Genomic DNA, 16280 nt, shown 5'->3' with positions numbered 1-16280 from the left:
ACACTCTATTGTGGATTTTCAAGGCAACTACAAAAATGTATGCCTGGCAAAAAATCTGTTATCTAACATCATGCAACCCATGAATTATTTTGCACAATTTCATTTAAATCATTCTGAATAGACATTTTTGGAACAATTGAGGTGGGGATTTTTTTTTTAAATTGTTCCTCCTTTGTTTTTTATTTTAACCTTTGCTATAAGAGGGAATTTCTAAAATTTAAGGGTTTGTTTCTGAATTTTAGCCAGACACTAATAGGGTAAAAAGTTCACAGCATATAAAATATATTTCTCCAGTGACATTTCTCCTTTGTGAAAGCAAGAATTCAGGAGAAGACCACCCTAATATTTGTGGAACCTGTATCCTGGAACAGCTAATGTACTATATTCATGACAAAATTAGTCCCTACTTTCAAAGTTCCCATGTGTGAGTCTTTTTTGAATCAGAGTCTGCTCACATTAAGAGTGCATTTTCTGATGCTTTGCAGTCTTGATGCTTATTTCCAATCTTCATACTTAAAAGTTTAAATTCACAGCTCAGGGATTTCTGGCAACATGACCGTTGGTGGCTGGTTGGGCTGCAAAGATGATTTATGGGGATGTTCTGGCTTTATCATTGAGGGGAGCCGGTCAGGCTGGTTGTAATTCACACCTGATCTATATGGAAGGTTAGGGGAGGGAGCTTCACTCATCCCAGGTGCCGGTTGCACCATCAGGAAGTGGAGGTTTGCAACTGGAATAATCCCTTTGCATCCTATGATCAGTTCATTCGTCTGCTCAGATAATTTGTGGACACCGTTCTGTGCCAGGGTGCGATCTGCGTGCTGGGAGAAGCAAGGTCTCCATCTCCATGGGGTGCAAACATTCCATTTTTACCTTTAGTGGGAGGAGACCATCAATGGGAGGCGGGGAACAAGATGATTTCAGAGTATGGCCGGTGCTACAGGGATCTCAATAAGTAGGTAGGTGTGATCTGGAGTTACAAAGAGAAGGGGAGACTGGTCAGGACAGGCTTCTCGAGAAGGAGCCCTGTGAGCCGGGACCTGAAGAATGAAAAGGAACCACCACGTGAAGGTCCAGAGGAAGAATTTTCAGAGCAGAGAGATCCGCATCTGCAAAGAACCAAGTCACAGAAGGGATGGGCAGGTGCAGCAAGGAGCGAGTGAGGGGGAGAGCCTCATGCTTCCGGCAGGGAGAGCAGGATGAGGGGGATGGAGTGATGGGGCAGGGAGGTAGAGGCCAGGTCCTGCAAGCTCTGCAGACCAGGCTGAGGGTTTGGATTTCACTTTTAGTGCAGCATAAGGATGCTGCAGGAGTCAGAACAGAACAATGCCCCCACCCAATAGCTTATTCTTTTGACAAAGGATCTTCTAGCAGTTCTGAGAAAAACCGCCTGGAGGAACTAGAAGCAGGAAGCCCACTCACTCACCCTAGTGAACAATAAGGCACAGTCAGAGCGGTGGCCCTGGAGTGGAAGAGGAACGGTCCCTGGAGTCAGTCACTTAGAACAGCGCTGAGAGGCTCTGCTTAGGAATTCGCTGTCCTGGGGATGCGCAAGCTCCCTGTGGCCAGTGTCGGGCAGCGGCAAGGGCCAGGATTAGAAATTTAGGTTGGAAAGGGAGACGTTTGCCACCACGGAGTTTGATCTTCAACCTGAGATCCACAAGGAGGTTCTACAGAGAACCGTTCTTTCTACTGTGCGGTGGCATAATTGTGATCATTTTCTTTTGTTAAATAAGTATTCATAAGAATAAACTTGCCACTCATCCACTTTACCAAGATTTGCACATGATGCAGTCTTATTAAACAAATCATCGATAGAGAGAGAGAGACAGATAACTCATTACGCACCCAGATCACCCATATTCTGGCTGTCTTTCCTCTCATGTCAGCTGCCGGTGGCAAACAAAATCACTTAAGTCAAGTGAACGGTTTTAAATGTATAATATTAAAATGTGGTTTTAAAAACTCCTTGGAACCCTCAGCCATCGTTAAAATACACTCACTTTGACGGATGCTTTGGCACTTTTTTTATGAAGCTTTTCAATGCGTTACCTTATCGGGTGCATGAGATTTAGTCTGTTCTGCAGAAGAAAACAGACAAAAAGGGTCTCTCAGCACGAGTTACTCTTCTGTAAAGGTTATAGTAAACATGTCAATGCCTAATTAAGCAGAAAATTTTATCTGTATTGTGGGGGAGGCGTTTGCTGTCTCTGACTTTTCTTCTGGGGAATCCATTTAGAAGGACAAAGTAGATTGTGAAGCTGAGCTGGTCTGGAAAGCTCAGCTTCCAAATGTCAGCAGGGAAAAAAAAAAACAACAAAAACACCTCTTTTTTCCTTGTGTGAAAATGACTGTATTGGCTGCGCAGATTGAGGGGAGGGGTGCACACACAGGGGAACACACACACATGTATATTTTATCCATACACACGCACACACACAATAACATGAATTGCCTCCAACCAAATGTCAGGCCCTGTGCTAGGCACTGCAAGTACTGACCTGACTAAAACCCGGCCACACTCTTAATCCATGGTGGCAACAGAAGACCTCTTTTCCCTCCTAGATTTTTTTCCACCGGCTGTTCGTGTGTAGTTAGGTGTGTATGCATGTGTTGCTGTGATGCTGTGATCATATTGCTTGTAGAAATGGTACCTGTATGTCTTGGTTGGCCTGGAACAGCCTTGGCTAAGGAGTGTTGTCCCAGTTTTTGAGCAAGAAAGTCCTTCTAATTCTCAAAAGTGACCCTGTTTGATTGATAAAAATCTGCCTGACTCTTTGGAGTATTTTTGCTTGGCTCTGTAACAACTCATTTATTAATTTTATAACAGGCTCTTTCCTTGAGCTTAATGATATGACGAACATACCCAATACTAATTTGCAAACATACAAATTAGTCCGGGAAAAAGAAAATGCAACGAGGATGAGGGGGGTGGTCTAGTTTAGTCATCCAGTGATTTTAAACTGGGTTTTCCTTGCAAGGAGTGACCACTGATTCATGGTTGTTCAACTAGATTGAGTAGCTTCTGTTTCTTCTAATCAATCTATGGAACTGGGGACCAGCAACACCAGTTTAATGAAAAATCCACTTGTCAGCGTGCTAGGAAAGCAAAAACACAACACCAGTAACAATACAATAATGAGCACAACCACCAAGCCAGTGGCTAAACTGATTTTACATTTCATCTTGTTTTATGGTATCATGCCTTTAAAAAAAATTATTTATTTGAGAGAGAGCACGGGGGAAGGGGTGGAGGGAGAGAAGAAAGAGAGAGAACCTCAAGCAGGCTTCCTGATGAGTGCGGAGCCTGTCATGGGACTTGATCTCATGTCCTGAGAACATGACCCGAACCAAAATCAAGAGTCAATGCTTAACCAACTGAGCCACCCAGGCGCTCTGTATCATGCCTTTCAAATCGTGGGCTCTTCTTCTCCAGCATTCCCATAATTCTCCCCTCTGAAGTGATTATCTATTTAGTAACTTCTTTTTTTAAAAGATTTTATTTATTTACTTGGGAGAGACCGAGAGAGAGCACAAGCATGGGGAGCAGCAGAGAGAGAGTGAGAGAAGAAGACTCCTTGAGGAGCAGGGAGGCCAACATGGGATCATGACCTGAGCCAAAGGCAATTGGTTAACCAACTGAGCCCCCTAGGCACCCTTTTAATGACATTTCAATGAACCTTTAGCTTTTGGGCGTCTGCAAAGTTTTCTTATTCATTAGGTTGGCCATAGAGAGTGGATTGGAGTGATTAGGACATGGGTGCTCTCATCAAACAGACCGGAGGCATGTCACTCCACAACACTAGCTCTGTGGCCATGGGCAAATTTCTTAACCTTAGAGCCTCCTCTTAACCAAGAGCCTTTGGAGTTCCTGGCTAGAGCTGCCTTATTCCCAGCAAAACCCCCTTTTCTTCTAACTCCCTCTGTCTGCCTCACAGGACAGACCTCTGGGCATGATCTCCTTTTCCAAGTTTTCTTGCTGGTGAGTGGAAATATGGTCCCACACCTTAGGGTTTCTCCCAAGGGCCCACCTGCACCAAGAGGGGAGAGAGAGGCTCACAAGGAAAGAAAACATTGCACGGAGATCATGCAAGCCTTGCAAATCCAAGGCTGAATCTCCCTTGATTTGGTACTTTAGTTACATTTTATCCACGTGGCTCCTAAAAGGCCAGGTGAAGGAAATGAACACATGGGCATAAATAGTCACTTTCCCCATCTCTGTTGATGGATATTTGCCCATTAATTCCCTTTGCACCCGCTCTCTCATGCCTTCATTTTCCCTATGCAATTACTGGCCCTAAATCCTCTCAGAGAAGGGAAGGCATGCATCCCCAATAGCACTTTGCATCTACAAATCAAACGTATAATTGGCATCTCATGACGGGTACCCACAAATCACAAAGCATTTGAAATTACAGGCACAAGATCGAGAGGGCATTTTCAGCCTTGTCTGAAAAGGTCTTCATAAACCTGTTTGAGAATAATAGGATATTCCCCAAATCTCCCATTCCAACACCATTTGCTATTATTTTAAAATCATTATGTTTGCCGAGCTTACATAATTTTTCAGCTATCAATGGAAGATTTTATTCAATACTCCATAATCTCTCTTCCTGCTGTGCGACTCTCTACAAATAAAAATGTTATAACAAAAAAGACACTGGCTATCAAAAATATAATGGCTGTGCATCTAATTTACCTGTGAGCACTCAAAAATGATTTATTAAGATAATCGTATGCCAGTATATCCAAGTGTCTTGGGAAACCTTACCACCGAGATGCCAAGGGTCAAGTCTAGTTTTCTTATGAGCCAACATCCTTCTCTGTAGAGCTCTGTCTTTGTAGGATTTGAATTGCCATCCAGCTTTCCTGAAAGTCCTACCTACAAATTTAGCAACTGCCCCACTATCGGAGCAGTAGAGTGGCACGCCTTCGACATGAAAATAATACATTAACTTGGGATTCTAGGCGTTTACAATGATTTGTGACTCCTGTCAATTAAAAAGAAAAAGGCACGAGATAGCACCCAACACACCATTTGGCTTTTTCCCGTGTCCATGGTTTGCAGGTCATAAAAGCGTGGATTCAATTGCTCTTCCGTTTGGTCCTGGGAGCACTTAGGTCCAAGTGGGGAAACTAGGACGGAAGGCGTCCCCTTGTCACCTTATTTCATCTCTTCTTCTTCTCTCTCGCAGGCTACGCCCAGGAGGAACAGCTGAAGGAAGACGAGGAAATAAAAGAAGAGGAGGAGGAGGAGGAGGACAGTGGTTCAGTAGCTCAGCTTCAGGGCAGCAATGACCCGGGGACAGACGAGGAGCTAGAGACGGGTCCGGAGCAGAAGGGCTGCTTCAGCTACCAGAACTCTCCCGGGAGCCACCTGTCCAACCAGGACGTGGAGAACGAGTCTCTGCTGAGCGATGCCAGCGATCAGGTGTCGGACGTCAAGAGCATCTGCGGGCGGGATGTCTCGGACAAGAAGGCCAGTGTGCACCCCAAGCTGCCCGGCGAGAGCCACAACTGCATGGATAAAATGACCGCCGTCTACGCCAACATCCTGTCCGATTCCTACTGGTCGGGCCTGGGCCTGGGCTTCAAGCTGTCCAGCAGCGAGAGGCGCAACTGTGACCCCCGCAATGGCAGCAGCAAGACGGATTTCGACTGGCACCAGGACGCACTGTCCAAAAGCCTCCAGCAGAACTTGCCTTCCAGGTCGGTGGGGAAGCCCAGCCTGTTCAGCTCGGTGCAGCTGTACCGACAGAGCAGCAAGATGTGCGGGACCGTGTTCACCGGGGCCAGCAGGTTCCGCTGCCGCCAGTGCAGCGCCGCCTACGACACCTTGGTCGAGCTGACCGTGCACATGAATGAGACGGGCCACTATCAAGATGACAACCGCAAGAAGGACAAGCTGCGACCCACGAGCTACTCGAAGCCCCGGAAGAGGGCTTTCCAGGATATGGACAAGGAGGACGCTCAGAAGGTTCTCAAGTGCATGTTTTGTGGCGACTCCTTCGATTCCCTCCAAGATCTGAGCGTCCACATGATAAAAACAAAACATTACCAAAAAGTGCCTTTGAAGGAGCCAGTACCAACCATTTCGTCGAAAATGGTCACCCCGGCCAAGAAACGCGTCTTTGATGTCAATCGCCCGTGTTCCCCCGATTCGACCACAGGCTCCTTTGCAGACTCGTTTTCTTCCCCGAAGACCGGTGGCCTGCAGCTGTCATCCAACAACCGCTACGGCTACCAGAACGGCGCCAGCTACACCTGGCAGTTTGAGGCCTGCAAGTCGCAGATCCTCAAGTGCATGGAGTGCGGCAGCTCGCACGACACCCTGCAGCAGCTCACCACCCACATGATGGTCACCGGGCACTTCCTCAAGGTCACCAGCTCGGCCTCCAAGAAAGGGAAGCAGCTGGTGCTGGACCCCCTGGCCGTGGAGAAAATGCAGTCGCTGTCAGATGCCCCGAACAGTGATTCTCTGGCCCCCAAGCCATCAGGTAACTCAGCCTCTGACGGTGCGGCGTCCACGACCGAGCCGAAGAAAGAAAGTAAGAAGGACAAACCAGAGGAGATGGACAAGGACGAGAGAGTCATGAAAAGGGAGGAGTATGATGATCCTCTGCAAAAGCCTTTAGACCCCACCATAAAATATCAGTACCTAAGGGAGGAGGATTTGGAGGACGGCTCCAAGGGCGGAGGGGACATCTTGAAGTCATTGGAAAACACCGTCACCACAGCCATCAACAAAGCCCAGAATGGGGCCCCCAGCTGGAGCGCGTACCCCAGCATCCACGCGGCCTACCAGCTGTCGGAGGGCGCCAAGCCGGCTCTGCCCCTGGGATCCCAGGTCCTGCAGGTTCGGCCCAACCTCACCAACAAGCTGAGGCCAATTGCCCCAAAGTGGAAAGTCATGCCGCTGGTGTCCATGCCCACCAACCCGGCCCCATACACCCAAGTGAAGAAGGAGCCCGACGACAAAGAGGAAGCCGTGAAGGAGTGCGGGAAGGAGAGCCCCCAGGAAGAGGCCTCGCCTTTCAGCCACAGTGAGGGGGATGCTTTCTCCAAAAGCGAAGCCCCTTCGGAAGCCAAGAAGGCCGAGCCTCGTCTCCTGAAGGAGGAGGCCCGGCTGGTGGAGGAGGGCGGCGAGCCTGAGAAACGACCACCCCTGGAGCCCGCGCCCACACTCAGCAACGGGTGCACCCTCCCCACGCGGGCGCCCGCCCTGCCGTGCATCAACCCGCTCAGCGCCCTGCAGTCCGTCCTGAACAATCACCTGGGCAAGGCCACGGAACCCCTGCGCTCCCCCTCCTGCTCCAGCCCAAGCTCAAGCACAATGTCCATGTTCCACAAGTCGAATCTCAGCGTCCTGGACAAGCCGGGCTTGAGTCCCGCCCCGACGCGGCCCGCCAGCGTGTCTAGGCGCTACCTGTTTGAGAGCAACGATCAGCCCATCGACCTGACCAAGTCCAAGAGCAAGAAGGCCGAGTCCGCGCAAGCACAATCCTGTACGTCCCCACCTCAGAAGCACGCTCTGTCGGACATCGCCGACATGGTCAAGGTCCTGCCCAAAGCCACCACCCCGAAGCCCGCCGCGTCCTCGCGGGCCACCCCCGTGAAGCTGGAAATGGATGTGAGGCGCTTCGAGGATGTCTCCAGCGAGGTCTCCACCTTGCATAAGAGGAAAGGCAGGCAGTCCAACTGGAACCCTCAGCACCTCCTGATCTTGCAGGCGCAGTTCGCCTCGAGCCTCTTCCAGACATCCGAGGGCAAGTACCTGCTGTCCGACCTGGGCCCTCAGGAGCGAATGCAGATCTCCAAGTTCACGGGGCTCTCGATGACCACGATCAGCCACTGGCTGGCAAACGTCAAGTACCAACTTAGGAAAACGGGCGGGACAAAATTTCTGAAAAACATGGACAAGGGACACCCTATCTTTTATTGCAGTGACTGTGCCTCCCAGTTTAGAACCCCTTCTACCTACATCAGTCACTTAGAGTCGCACCTAGGTTTCCAAATGAAGGACATGACGCGCCTGGCGGTGGAGCAGCAAAGCAAAGTGGAACAAGAGATCTCCCGGGTGTCGTCGGCTCAGAGGTCTCCGGAAACAATAGCTGGCGAAGAGGACACAGACTCTAAATTCAAGTGTAAGTTGTGCTGTCGGACATTTGTGAGCAAACATGCAGTAAAACTCCACCTAAGCAAAACGCACAGCAAGTCACCCGAACACCATTCACAGTTTGTAACAGACGTGGATGAAGAATAGCTCTGCAGGTATGGGTTTTACTCCCAGGTGATGGGACCGTAGCCTTGTGAGGAGCTTCTTGACGGGAGCTGGGTCTGTGTAGAGGCAGCCCCTGTCTCCCAGTACCAAGAGGACAGTAGCCTGCTGGAATAGGACTTATCTGTATGAAAGACTAGAACACGATAAGTCCTACCCACCTCGATGTCTCCAGGTTAGAGTTGGCGAATAGAATGAAATGGGTTCAGAGAGATGGAGTTCACAGATTACTGCTTCAGGATACGTGATCTCCTTAGTGACCCAAGGCCCAACTCTGAAGGTCCAGCCAAGGCTACACCTCATTTTAATTAATACGTACGGACTAACGTCACTGTCCCGTTTCACCCCCTCACCTTCCCGCAGCGATGCTAATGACTTAGGAAGTGAGTGGAGGGTGAGCAACAGAACCAACACTGTAGAGTTCCTGGGGGCAGCCACTATGCAGAGATTTCTTAATCGGCTCGTGAACTTTATTACTATTACTTGTAATTAATGCTTTTGGCAGCTTCCTTTCGGCAATCGCTATACCCTCCCGTCCCACCCCTCGGTTTCTTACCTCCATTAGGTTTGCTAGGAAAGAGTGTCTGCCCTGTAGTCAGACGGCAGCAAAATACACTCTGCAGATCACTGGGGTGAAAAGAGAGGAAGCCGAGTTTCTTCTCTCCTCGTCCTCTGGTTTTCTTTAGGATACACCAGTATCGGCGGCCGCTTTTAACAAAGATAGATGCGCTGCATGCCCTTGACAGTTTGCTTTTCCTAAAGAAACGAACGACTTTCTGAACACCCATTGCCGATGCACTTGGGGTCGGTCCCACAGCTTCAAGATCGTTTGCATCTTGTATCATAGAAGTTCTGTGCCTTGTATAGTCACTGGTGCCCAGACTCTCTATGTCACCGTCAGGAAAGAGGACAGAGACCAAGGTCAAATAATTTTGGCAGACTTGCCACACCGGCCGCTTTCGAATTCTGGGCTGGGTCTTCACGTAATCCCTTCATCTCCTTTTTTTTTTTTTTTTTTTTTTTTTTTTGGTATTTTGTCTGCTTCCTTCTCTCTGCTCTTCAGCATGATACCCCCCTACATGCTAGGGACCTCCACACACACTCAAGTTGTCCTCTACCTGGGCCTTCCCCCCACCCCCCACCCAAACCCAGACGGGGACCTGACCTGACCTAAAGCTTCCGCACTTGCCAGTCCAGTTTATGTCATGCTAGGTGACAGATTAGTTCTTTTGGTTACTTCACAGTAAGATTATGGACAGTCAGTAATCACCCAAAAGCCCTCACCACCCCCTAGTGTCAGAGCATTTGTTTTTTAGATAGGAGATTTTTAGATCAAGCCACAAAGGTATGAGCAGGAGCAGAGCTCCAGGTGGAGGAGGGGTACTTACGTGGTGTGGCTTTGGGCTCACCCCACGTCAGGTGGGGAGATTTGCCAAGTGTGAGGATGGTCAAGATGAAATCGAGGGTGAAAATCTGGGACTGTCCCCTCACTGAGAAGATCTAAGAGCTTCCGATGGAGGGGGATCCCATCCTATAACTCTAATGGCTCCGTGGGCCCAAATGAAGACTGTTATTTTGTTTGCATGTTTTTATCATGATAATTAAAATGTGTTACTAGCAGATTCATCTCTTGCTTTCCAAGCATGATTTGTTCAGCTCATACTATTGAAAGAAAAGCCAAAATTCATCTACTGAATCTATAAGTGGGCTTGGGGCTTGGCAACATTCTATTTATTTGCTATATAACATTTTATATCTTATGTAACTTGCTATTATACTTTGCTGGTCCTTGGAAAAAAAAAAAAAGGTGGATATATACAGAATACCCAGGGAGAAGAGAGATGTTTCCAATCCCATAGTGGCAGGTCCAAACCATGGTGAAGAGGACAAATAGGTAATGTTTATTTGTGCTACAATAAAGACCAATTTTCCACCTGTTAGGTTTGTAATCATTCTTTGAAAAAAATAATAATAACATCGCTGCCAAAACATTGCGATACGTAAATAGAAAGGTGGGAGAAAAAGAAAGCCATAGTCAAAATCTGAAACGTACATGTCTGTTCTAAGAAAGCAAAGATAAACTGATCATTTGGAAAACCCGACACAAAGGCACCTAACAAATCTGTTTAAATACCTAGATTGGATAGCTCTTCTCATCCCTCTGCATTTGTATAAAATAAAAATTTCTGATTTGGACCTTTGAAGCACCACATCACAGAGTTATTATATGAAACCAAAGCTCCATTCGTATATAAACACCGTGATGCTGTGCTCTTGAGATAGGATTACAGAGAAACAAGTTTGAGTATTTAAGCCTCATCCTAAACCATAGGAGTATACGTGTGTTGTGTGTACACACACACAAAAAAAAAAAACGGTGCGGGTGCATGGTGTGTTTATTAATACTAATGATATTATAATCTGCCTGAATAGCTCCCACATTTGCACAGAAGTGGCTCTCCGACCCTCTGGCCACCTAGGGAAGAAATCCTTCATCCTCGAGATCCTCTCTTAGAACAACATCCATCCAGTACCTTGCCCACTGCTTAGAGTTATGCAAATATATGTTTTTCAATGATCACAAAACGAGATCCCTGTTATCCGGAACTCTAATTTTAGTTGGTATGCGTGATAGCACAAACTGTACAAAATGACATGATGTCTTAGAAAGCACGGTCAAGATTTTATGGAAAATCTGGGAGCTCTATCGTATCTGTGTTCTCTGTGAGACGCAAATTTTGGCCTGAATTTTCTTTCCTTTCTTAGAGAGGTCTTAAATCCTGCAGAAGGCTCTGCCAAATATTAAAGGCAACGTTTCATTAAAAATTAATTAGGCAATATTAAATGTGCATCCCTATTTTAGGACATGAGTAATCTAAAACAATTTCAGTAAGTATTTGTATATACCTTTAAAAACCACATGCTCTCAAATAATAGAAATTAAACAAAGAGCAAATCAATGAGTCTAAAATGCATAAGGACTTGAAATTATAGTCATTATCGTGTAATACGGTGTACAAGTTTTGCAGCACACCTAGCCTTGAAATTGGGGGCAAGAATGAATTCTAGTCCAATAAGCTGCCGCCTTTGTTGTGGGTGATTTGATAAAAACACATGTTCAGGGTGAACAGCGCGTAAACTTGCCAAATAAAATACGGGATGCCCAGTTAAATTTGAATTTCAGATAAGCAACAAATAAGTTTTTAGAATAAGCGTGTCCCAAATATTACAGGGGCCATATTTTTACTCAAAAAAAATTTTTTTTTAAGTGTGCATTGCTTATCTGAGATTCAGATTTTACTGGGCAGTCTGTATTTTTATTTGCTAAATCTGGCAACCCTAACAGCATGGATTATAGGACATTCTGGAAAAAGCAAAATGGGCTGGATTAATTAATGTCTATACGAGGCATCACCCTTTCATTCATCCACTAAATAAATATTCCTCCCTAGCTCCCTCAATCCGTCCTCCCTCCTTCCTGTGTCCGCTCCCTGCATTTCCTTCATCTTACAACAAACATCGGTTTGGCTTCTACTGTGCACCAGCCTCTGCTCAGCAATGGCTACGTAATGGGGAACCAGCAGACGTGCTGATGATAATAGCAGACGTGCTGGCCCTCCGGCAAGCTCTTTCCAAACATTATTCCACTTTAGTCTCACAAGCAGCCCTATAAGGTAGGGGTTGATTCAACCGTGTAACAGGGGAGGAAAAGGAGGCAGAGAGATTCTGCATGAATTCCTGCGATCTCATAACCTCGCTCATTCATTATCACCTATCCAGAAGGCTATCACTCCAGGCCACGCGCCGCGCTAATCCCAGGGAATAAACCAGTGACCAGAACAAGAGCCTGCCTTTTAGGCTCGCCGTAGACATGCAGATGGGCAGCTCTGGGGTAAATGCTCACTGGAGCACACAGGAGGGGCATCTGCCTGACTCCCGGGAGGAGGCCCAGGAGGGGGCATGATGGCTTTGGGGGGCACGTGATGTTACAGCTTCCTCTGGCTGCCCAGGCTCTCCGGCTTGGGTGCAAATCCTAACTCTTCCACTCTCCCCAAGACATGGCCCACTTCTGGGTCTATAATATGGGAGCACAGTTGTCCCCTCATAGAAAATTTGTGAGAATTACATCAGCCTGTGCAATTCCTTTCCAGAGAGCCTGGCAACTAGGAGGTTCACAGGAAAAGTCAGTGCTCCACAGCCTCTACGGGAGGCCCGTGTTCTTCAGCCTCACCTCAAGTGCGTAGACATGTGGCTTCTCCCCAGGTGCCCCCATGGAAGCCTCCACTTGCTATTAGATCACCTCAAGTGTGTAGACGTGTGTTCTCCCCAGGTGTCCCCATGGAACCCTCAGCTTGCTATTTGATCACCTCAAGTGTGTAGACGTGTGGCTTCTCCCCAGGTGCCCCCATGGAGGCCTCCACTTGCTATTTGATCATAACGATAGCAAATGACAGCAACACTCCCACTGAGTGGCTTCTTCGCGAGCCAGGCGTGGCGATCCATGACATTCTGATTTTGCCACGAGCCGGAGGGTTTCGTGACTTGTCCACCAGCACAAGGGCAGTGGGCAGGTGGACTCAAGCCCGGGACCGCTCCACGCTCCTCGCCTTCTTCTGCCTCTTGGCATCCCCGCCGCCTTGCCTGATGGTTTTTAGGTGCGACCCCTGGCCACGTGGACACCGAACAGCCCAGAAAAAGGCTGTACCAGTGGCACAAGAGCCAGAGCCTGGCAAGCCTCTCCCCTGAGCTTCTCCGAGGCTCCAGCTGCAAAGCAAATATTGAAAGTCGGGAGCCCGGGAGCGGCCCACGGGGTGAAGGGAGGCATCCTCGCTCCCCCGGCTGCAAAGGCCTCGCCCGGCCAGGCAAGTCCACCTGTACCATTCGGTGTCTAACCAAGGGATGACCCACATTCCAGTGAAAATATACACGTACCCTATTTTTCTTTTTTTGATCCTCATCCTGACTCTCACTCGGGGGAAGCAAAATGAGAATTCAGAAACAGGGTCAGCTATGAGACTAGCGTATCTCCAACACAGCAAGAAACAAATGTGTCATCTGTTTTAATGTTTCCATTTTATGCAAGCGATCTGGCTTGCCTCCCTCGCGCATCGCCGGTCCCCCTCTCCCTTGCACTGTCCCCCTCATCGGGACCTTCGAAATCTCAACCCTGACGTGTATAATTTGGTGCTTTAATATAGAGTAACATTATTTTTCATTTACTCCAATCTGCCATCAGTATCATCTTTTCATTTAACCAGATGCAATTCTTTTTTCTTTCGCTAAATTGAAAATCCATGAGCGACAGGGAGTGCAATGTTTTAATTAGCTCATATTTTTTATATGGATTTATGTCTTTAAAATACATTTGTGTAATTCTTCAGCTAAATTAAAAACGTCTTTCCGCGAAAGTGAGGAGGGGAAAATAAAGAGCTGAATTGTGTCATTAGCTTAGGTAGATACAGATGGAGAGCAGGACCTCACGGGGTGGGGGGGGACACCTAGGACGGCTAGAGCTTCGGCCTGGGCCCACTCTGAACTTGCCCCTTCATTTAAGGAAGTCTTCCTCTATAAAGATTTCACGGAAACGGCTTGGGGAGGGATTTTTTTTTTTTTTAAGGCACCTAGTAAGTAAACAAGCAGCTACCTTCAACGAACTAATTTGAAACCGAACCAGACGCCAAACAAAACAGGCGGAAAAAAAAAAAAAAAGAAAGAAATCATAATGATAAACAGTTTCCCTTGCATTTCTCTCTTTGTCTTTTTTTTTTTTTAACTATCAAGTTTAAAGCTTTCCACGGTGCTTTTTTTTCTACTTTATAGGAGACAAGTGACATTCTGTGGTAAATGGGAGGAAAAGCCATGCAGAACTGAAATCTCTCTAATGCACTGACACTAACTTGCCCTCTATTGTTGGAACCGAGCAGGCACTCATGATTGTTCATCAAACGGCTCCTAATGCAGTTAAAGCATTCAGCTATAATTTCTCCTTGCATTTATAATTACTGTCATAGACTGCACACCTCGGTGAGCAGATTAAAGCTATAAACTATTTAGCCACGGCTCTAAGACGAGGAACTTGATTTGTCTGGCAGGAATTATTTGTTAGAGAGCTTGACACTTCACATAAAAATGACTCAACTTGATGAAGAACAATGCAGTTTTAGCAATGCAGGGATTTTAAATCAGTCTGGACGCCACGCCCTACAAGAATCGCAGGGCAGTTTGTTAAATGATATGTAGGCCACGGAGATCACGTTCGGGGGACCAAAATAGCAGAGGATGTGGCGTGCAGCTGCTTTCTTTCCCGACTCTTCCTCTGAAGGAACAGGAGTTTGTTGAAAATCAGTGCGTGTCATGTTCTCCCATTAAATCCAGTGTAAATGTTACATGAGGCTCACCTGGCAGGAAGGAGGGATGCCAGGAGCTGAAGGCGCCCGTCACCTTTGGGGGCTTTTGAGAACTTTGTGCTGCTGTTGAGACCACGTGCCCCCCAAAGCCAGGGCCACGTGGAAAGTGCTGGTGGTTGTTTTGCCTGGAATGGTCTTTATGCCTTTGGTCTTTTTATTTGTTTTTGTTTTTGTTTTTTTTTCACTTGCAGGAGGCATATTGCATATTTTAGGCATGGAGGGCATTCTCTTTGGGGTCATCTTCTAGGGATGCTGTGAAAACTTAAAAAAAAAAAAAAGAAACCCATGTTCAGGTTGATGAGCAAGACTGGCAGAGGCTGGGTGGCAACAGTAAATGGAGTTCCTTTCTTCTTCTTCGGTTTGTGTTGAGGATTAGCTAAAAGAGAGTAAGGGCAGAGCACAGCCCTGGACCTGGCCCCGGAAGCGAGTACTCAATGAACTTCCCTCTCCTCTTTATTCCCCACCTTGATCACCTGCCTCAAAAAAATCCCCTTCTGTTTGCTGAAGGCTTAAATCAAGATGTGAGATGGATTGTGCCATTTTATTTGAAGAAATAAGGAGAGACTATGAGTACAGATTTAATTAAATCAGCTCTGGGCCATGGGCGGGGCGGGGGGGTGGGGGTGGGCATGGAAGTATCTGGTGGTGTTTGGGTGCCCCAAGAAAGGATGGAATAGAGCATTTACCTGCATTTCTTTCCCTCTGACTTCTACTTTTTCTCCCTGCCACCAGCTACCTTGAAAAATTCTATTTGCTACAGTCCAAAATCACCAGTGGCCTTGCCATGCTTAGGAAGGTCTGCATTGGAGTTTCAATGCAGATAATGATGGTGATGATGTTGATTAGATGTGGTAAGAAAACAGTGCTTGGCAGCGTCAGCTACCACTACGGTCCTCGCTGTGATCAATAATGACAGAGGATTAACATTTACGGTTAACATTACGGCGCCTTTACGGTGTTCCAGCTCTTGTACTAGGGCATCTCACATATAACCTCAATCAATCCTAACCCAAAACTCTACAAAGAAAGAATTATTATGATACTCAGCTTCCAGGTGAAGAAATCAGCCCTCAGACAGGTGAGGTGATCCTCAAGATCACAGAGCTAGCCCATGGTGGAGCAGGAAATCCAAGTGTGGGCAAATGCTTGATTTACCTCAAGCCAGAATTTTGGCCGATTGCTTCTGGGCCTTCTGGCTAAGATCAAGTGCAGAATTTTGACCAAAACGTTTCCCAGAACCTTTCTGGTATTTAGGGAGTTAAATTCTATTGGGTGCTGTACCAAATGTGAGATGTGAACCCTGTCCCCAAGTTATTGGCAGGGGAGAGAAATTGAGGGGGCAAAAAAAAAAGTTTCAATCACCTGAAAGCCCAAATCTTTGACACAGACAACTTTCTCCCTCTCGGGCCCTCCAGCGAATTGGCACTTTCACCATGCCTGGTTTTATCTGGTATTTTTTTCATCTATGGAAAAAAAAATGATGTTCAGGTTGTGTTATTTTCAATGCTACATTACTCGATTTCACAGTCAAATAATTCTATTTTTGTTCACCAGAGAAATTTGTCATGTTTAATTGTTTATGACTCCCTCCTCTC

General features: G+C 47.0%; 1 protein-coding gene across 5 annotated transcripts in view; it reads left to right on the top strand.

Moving 5' to 3' along the window:
* TSHZ2 (teashirt zinc finger homeobox 2) overlaps nucleotides 1-16280 on the top strand; it is a 438233-nt gene that overhangs the window by 251438 nt on the left and 170515 nt on the right. For 2 of the 5 annotated variants that reach the window (XM_026014665.2, XM_072735556.1), the window contains exon 2: nucleotides 5196-8144. In XM_026014665.2, the coding sequence (XP_025870450.2) occupies nucleotides 5196-8144 (2949 nt within the window). Of the gene's footprint in view, nucleotides 1-5195; nucleotides 10219-16280 lie in introns of those variants that run through there. The other 3 variants (XM_026014663.2, XM_072735554.1, XM_026014664.2) reach the window with 2 other exon arrangements.

Source organism: Vulpes vulpes, chromosome 14, assembly GCF_048418805.1.
Source record: "Vulpes vulpes isolate BD-2025 chromosome 14, VulVul3, whole genome shotgun sequence".
Taxonomy (NCBI): Eukaryota; Metazoa; Chordata; class Mammalia; order Carnivora; family Canidae; genus Vulpes; species Vulpes vulpes.
Note: the sequence above shows the minus strand (reverse complement) of the source record. Positions and strands in the feature narration are given on the sequence as shown.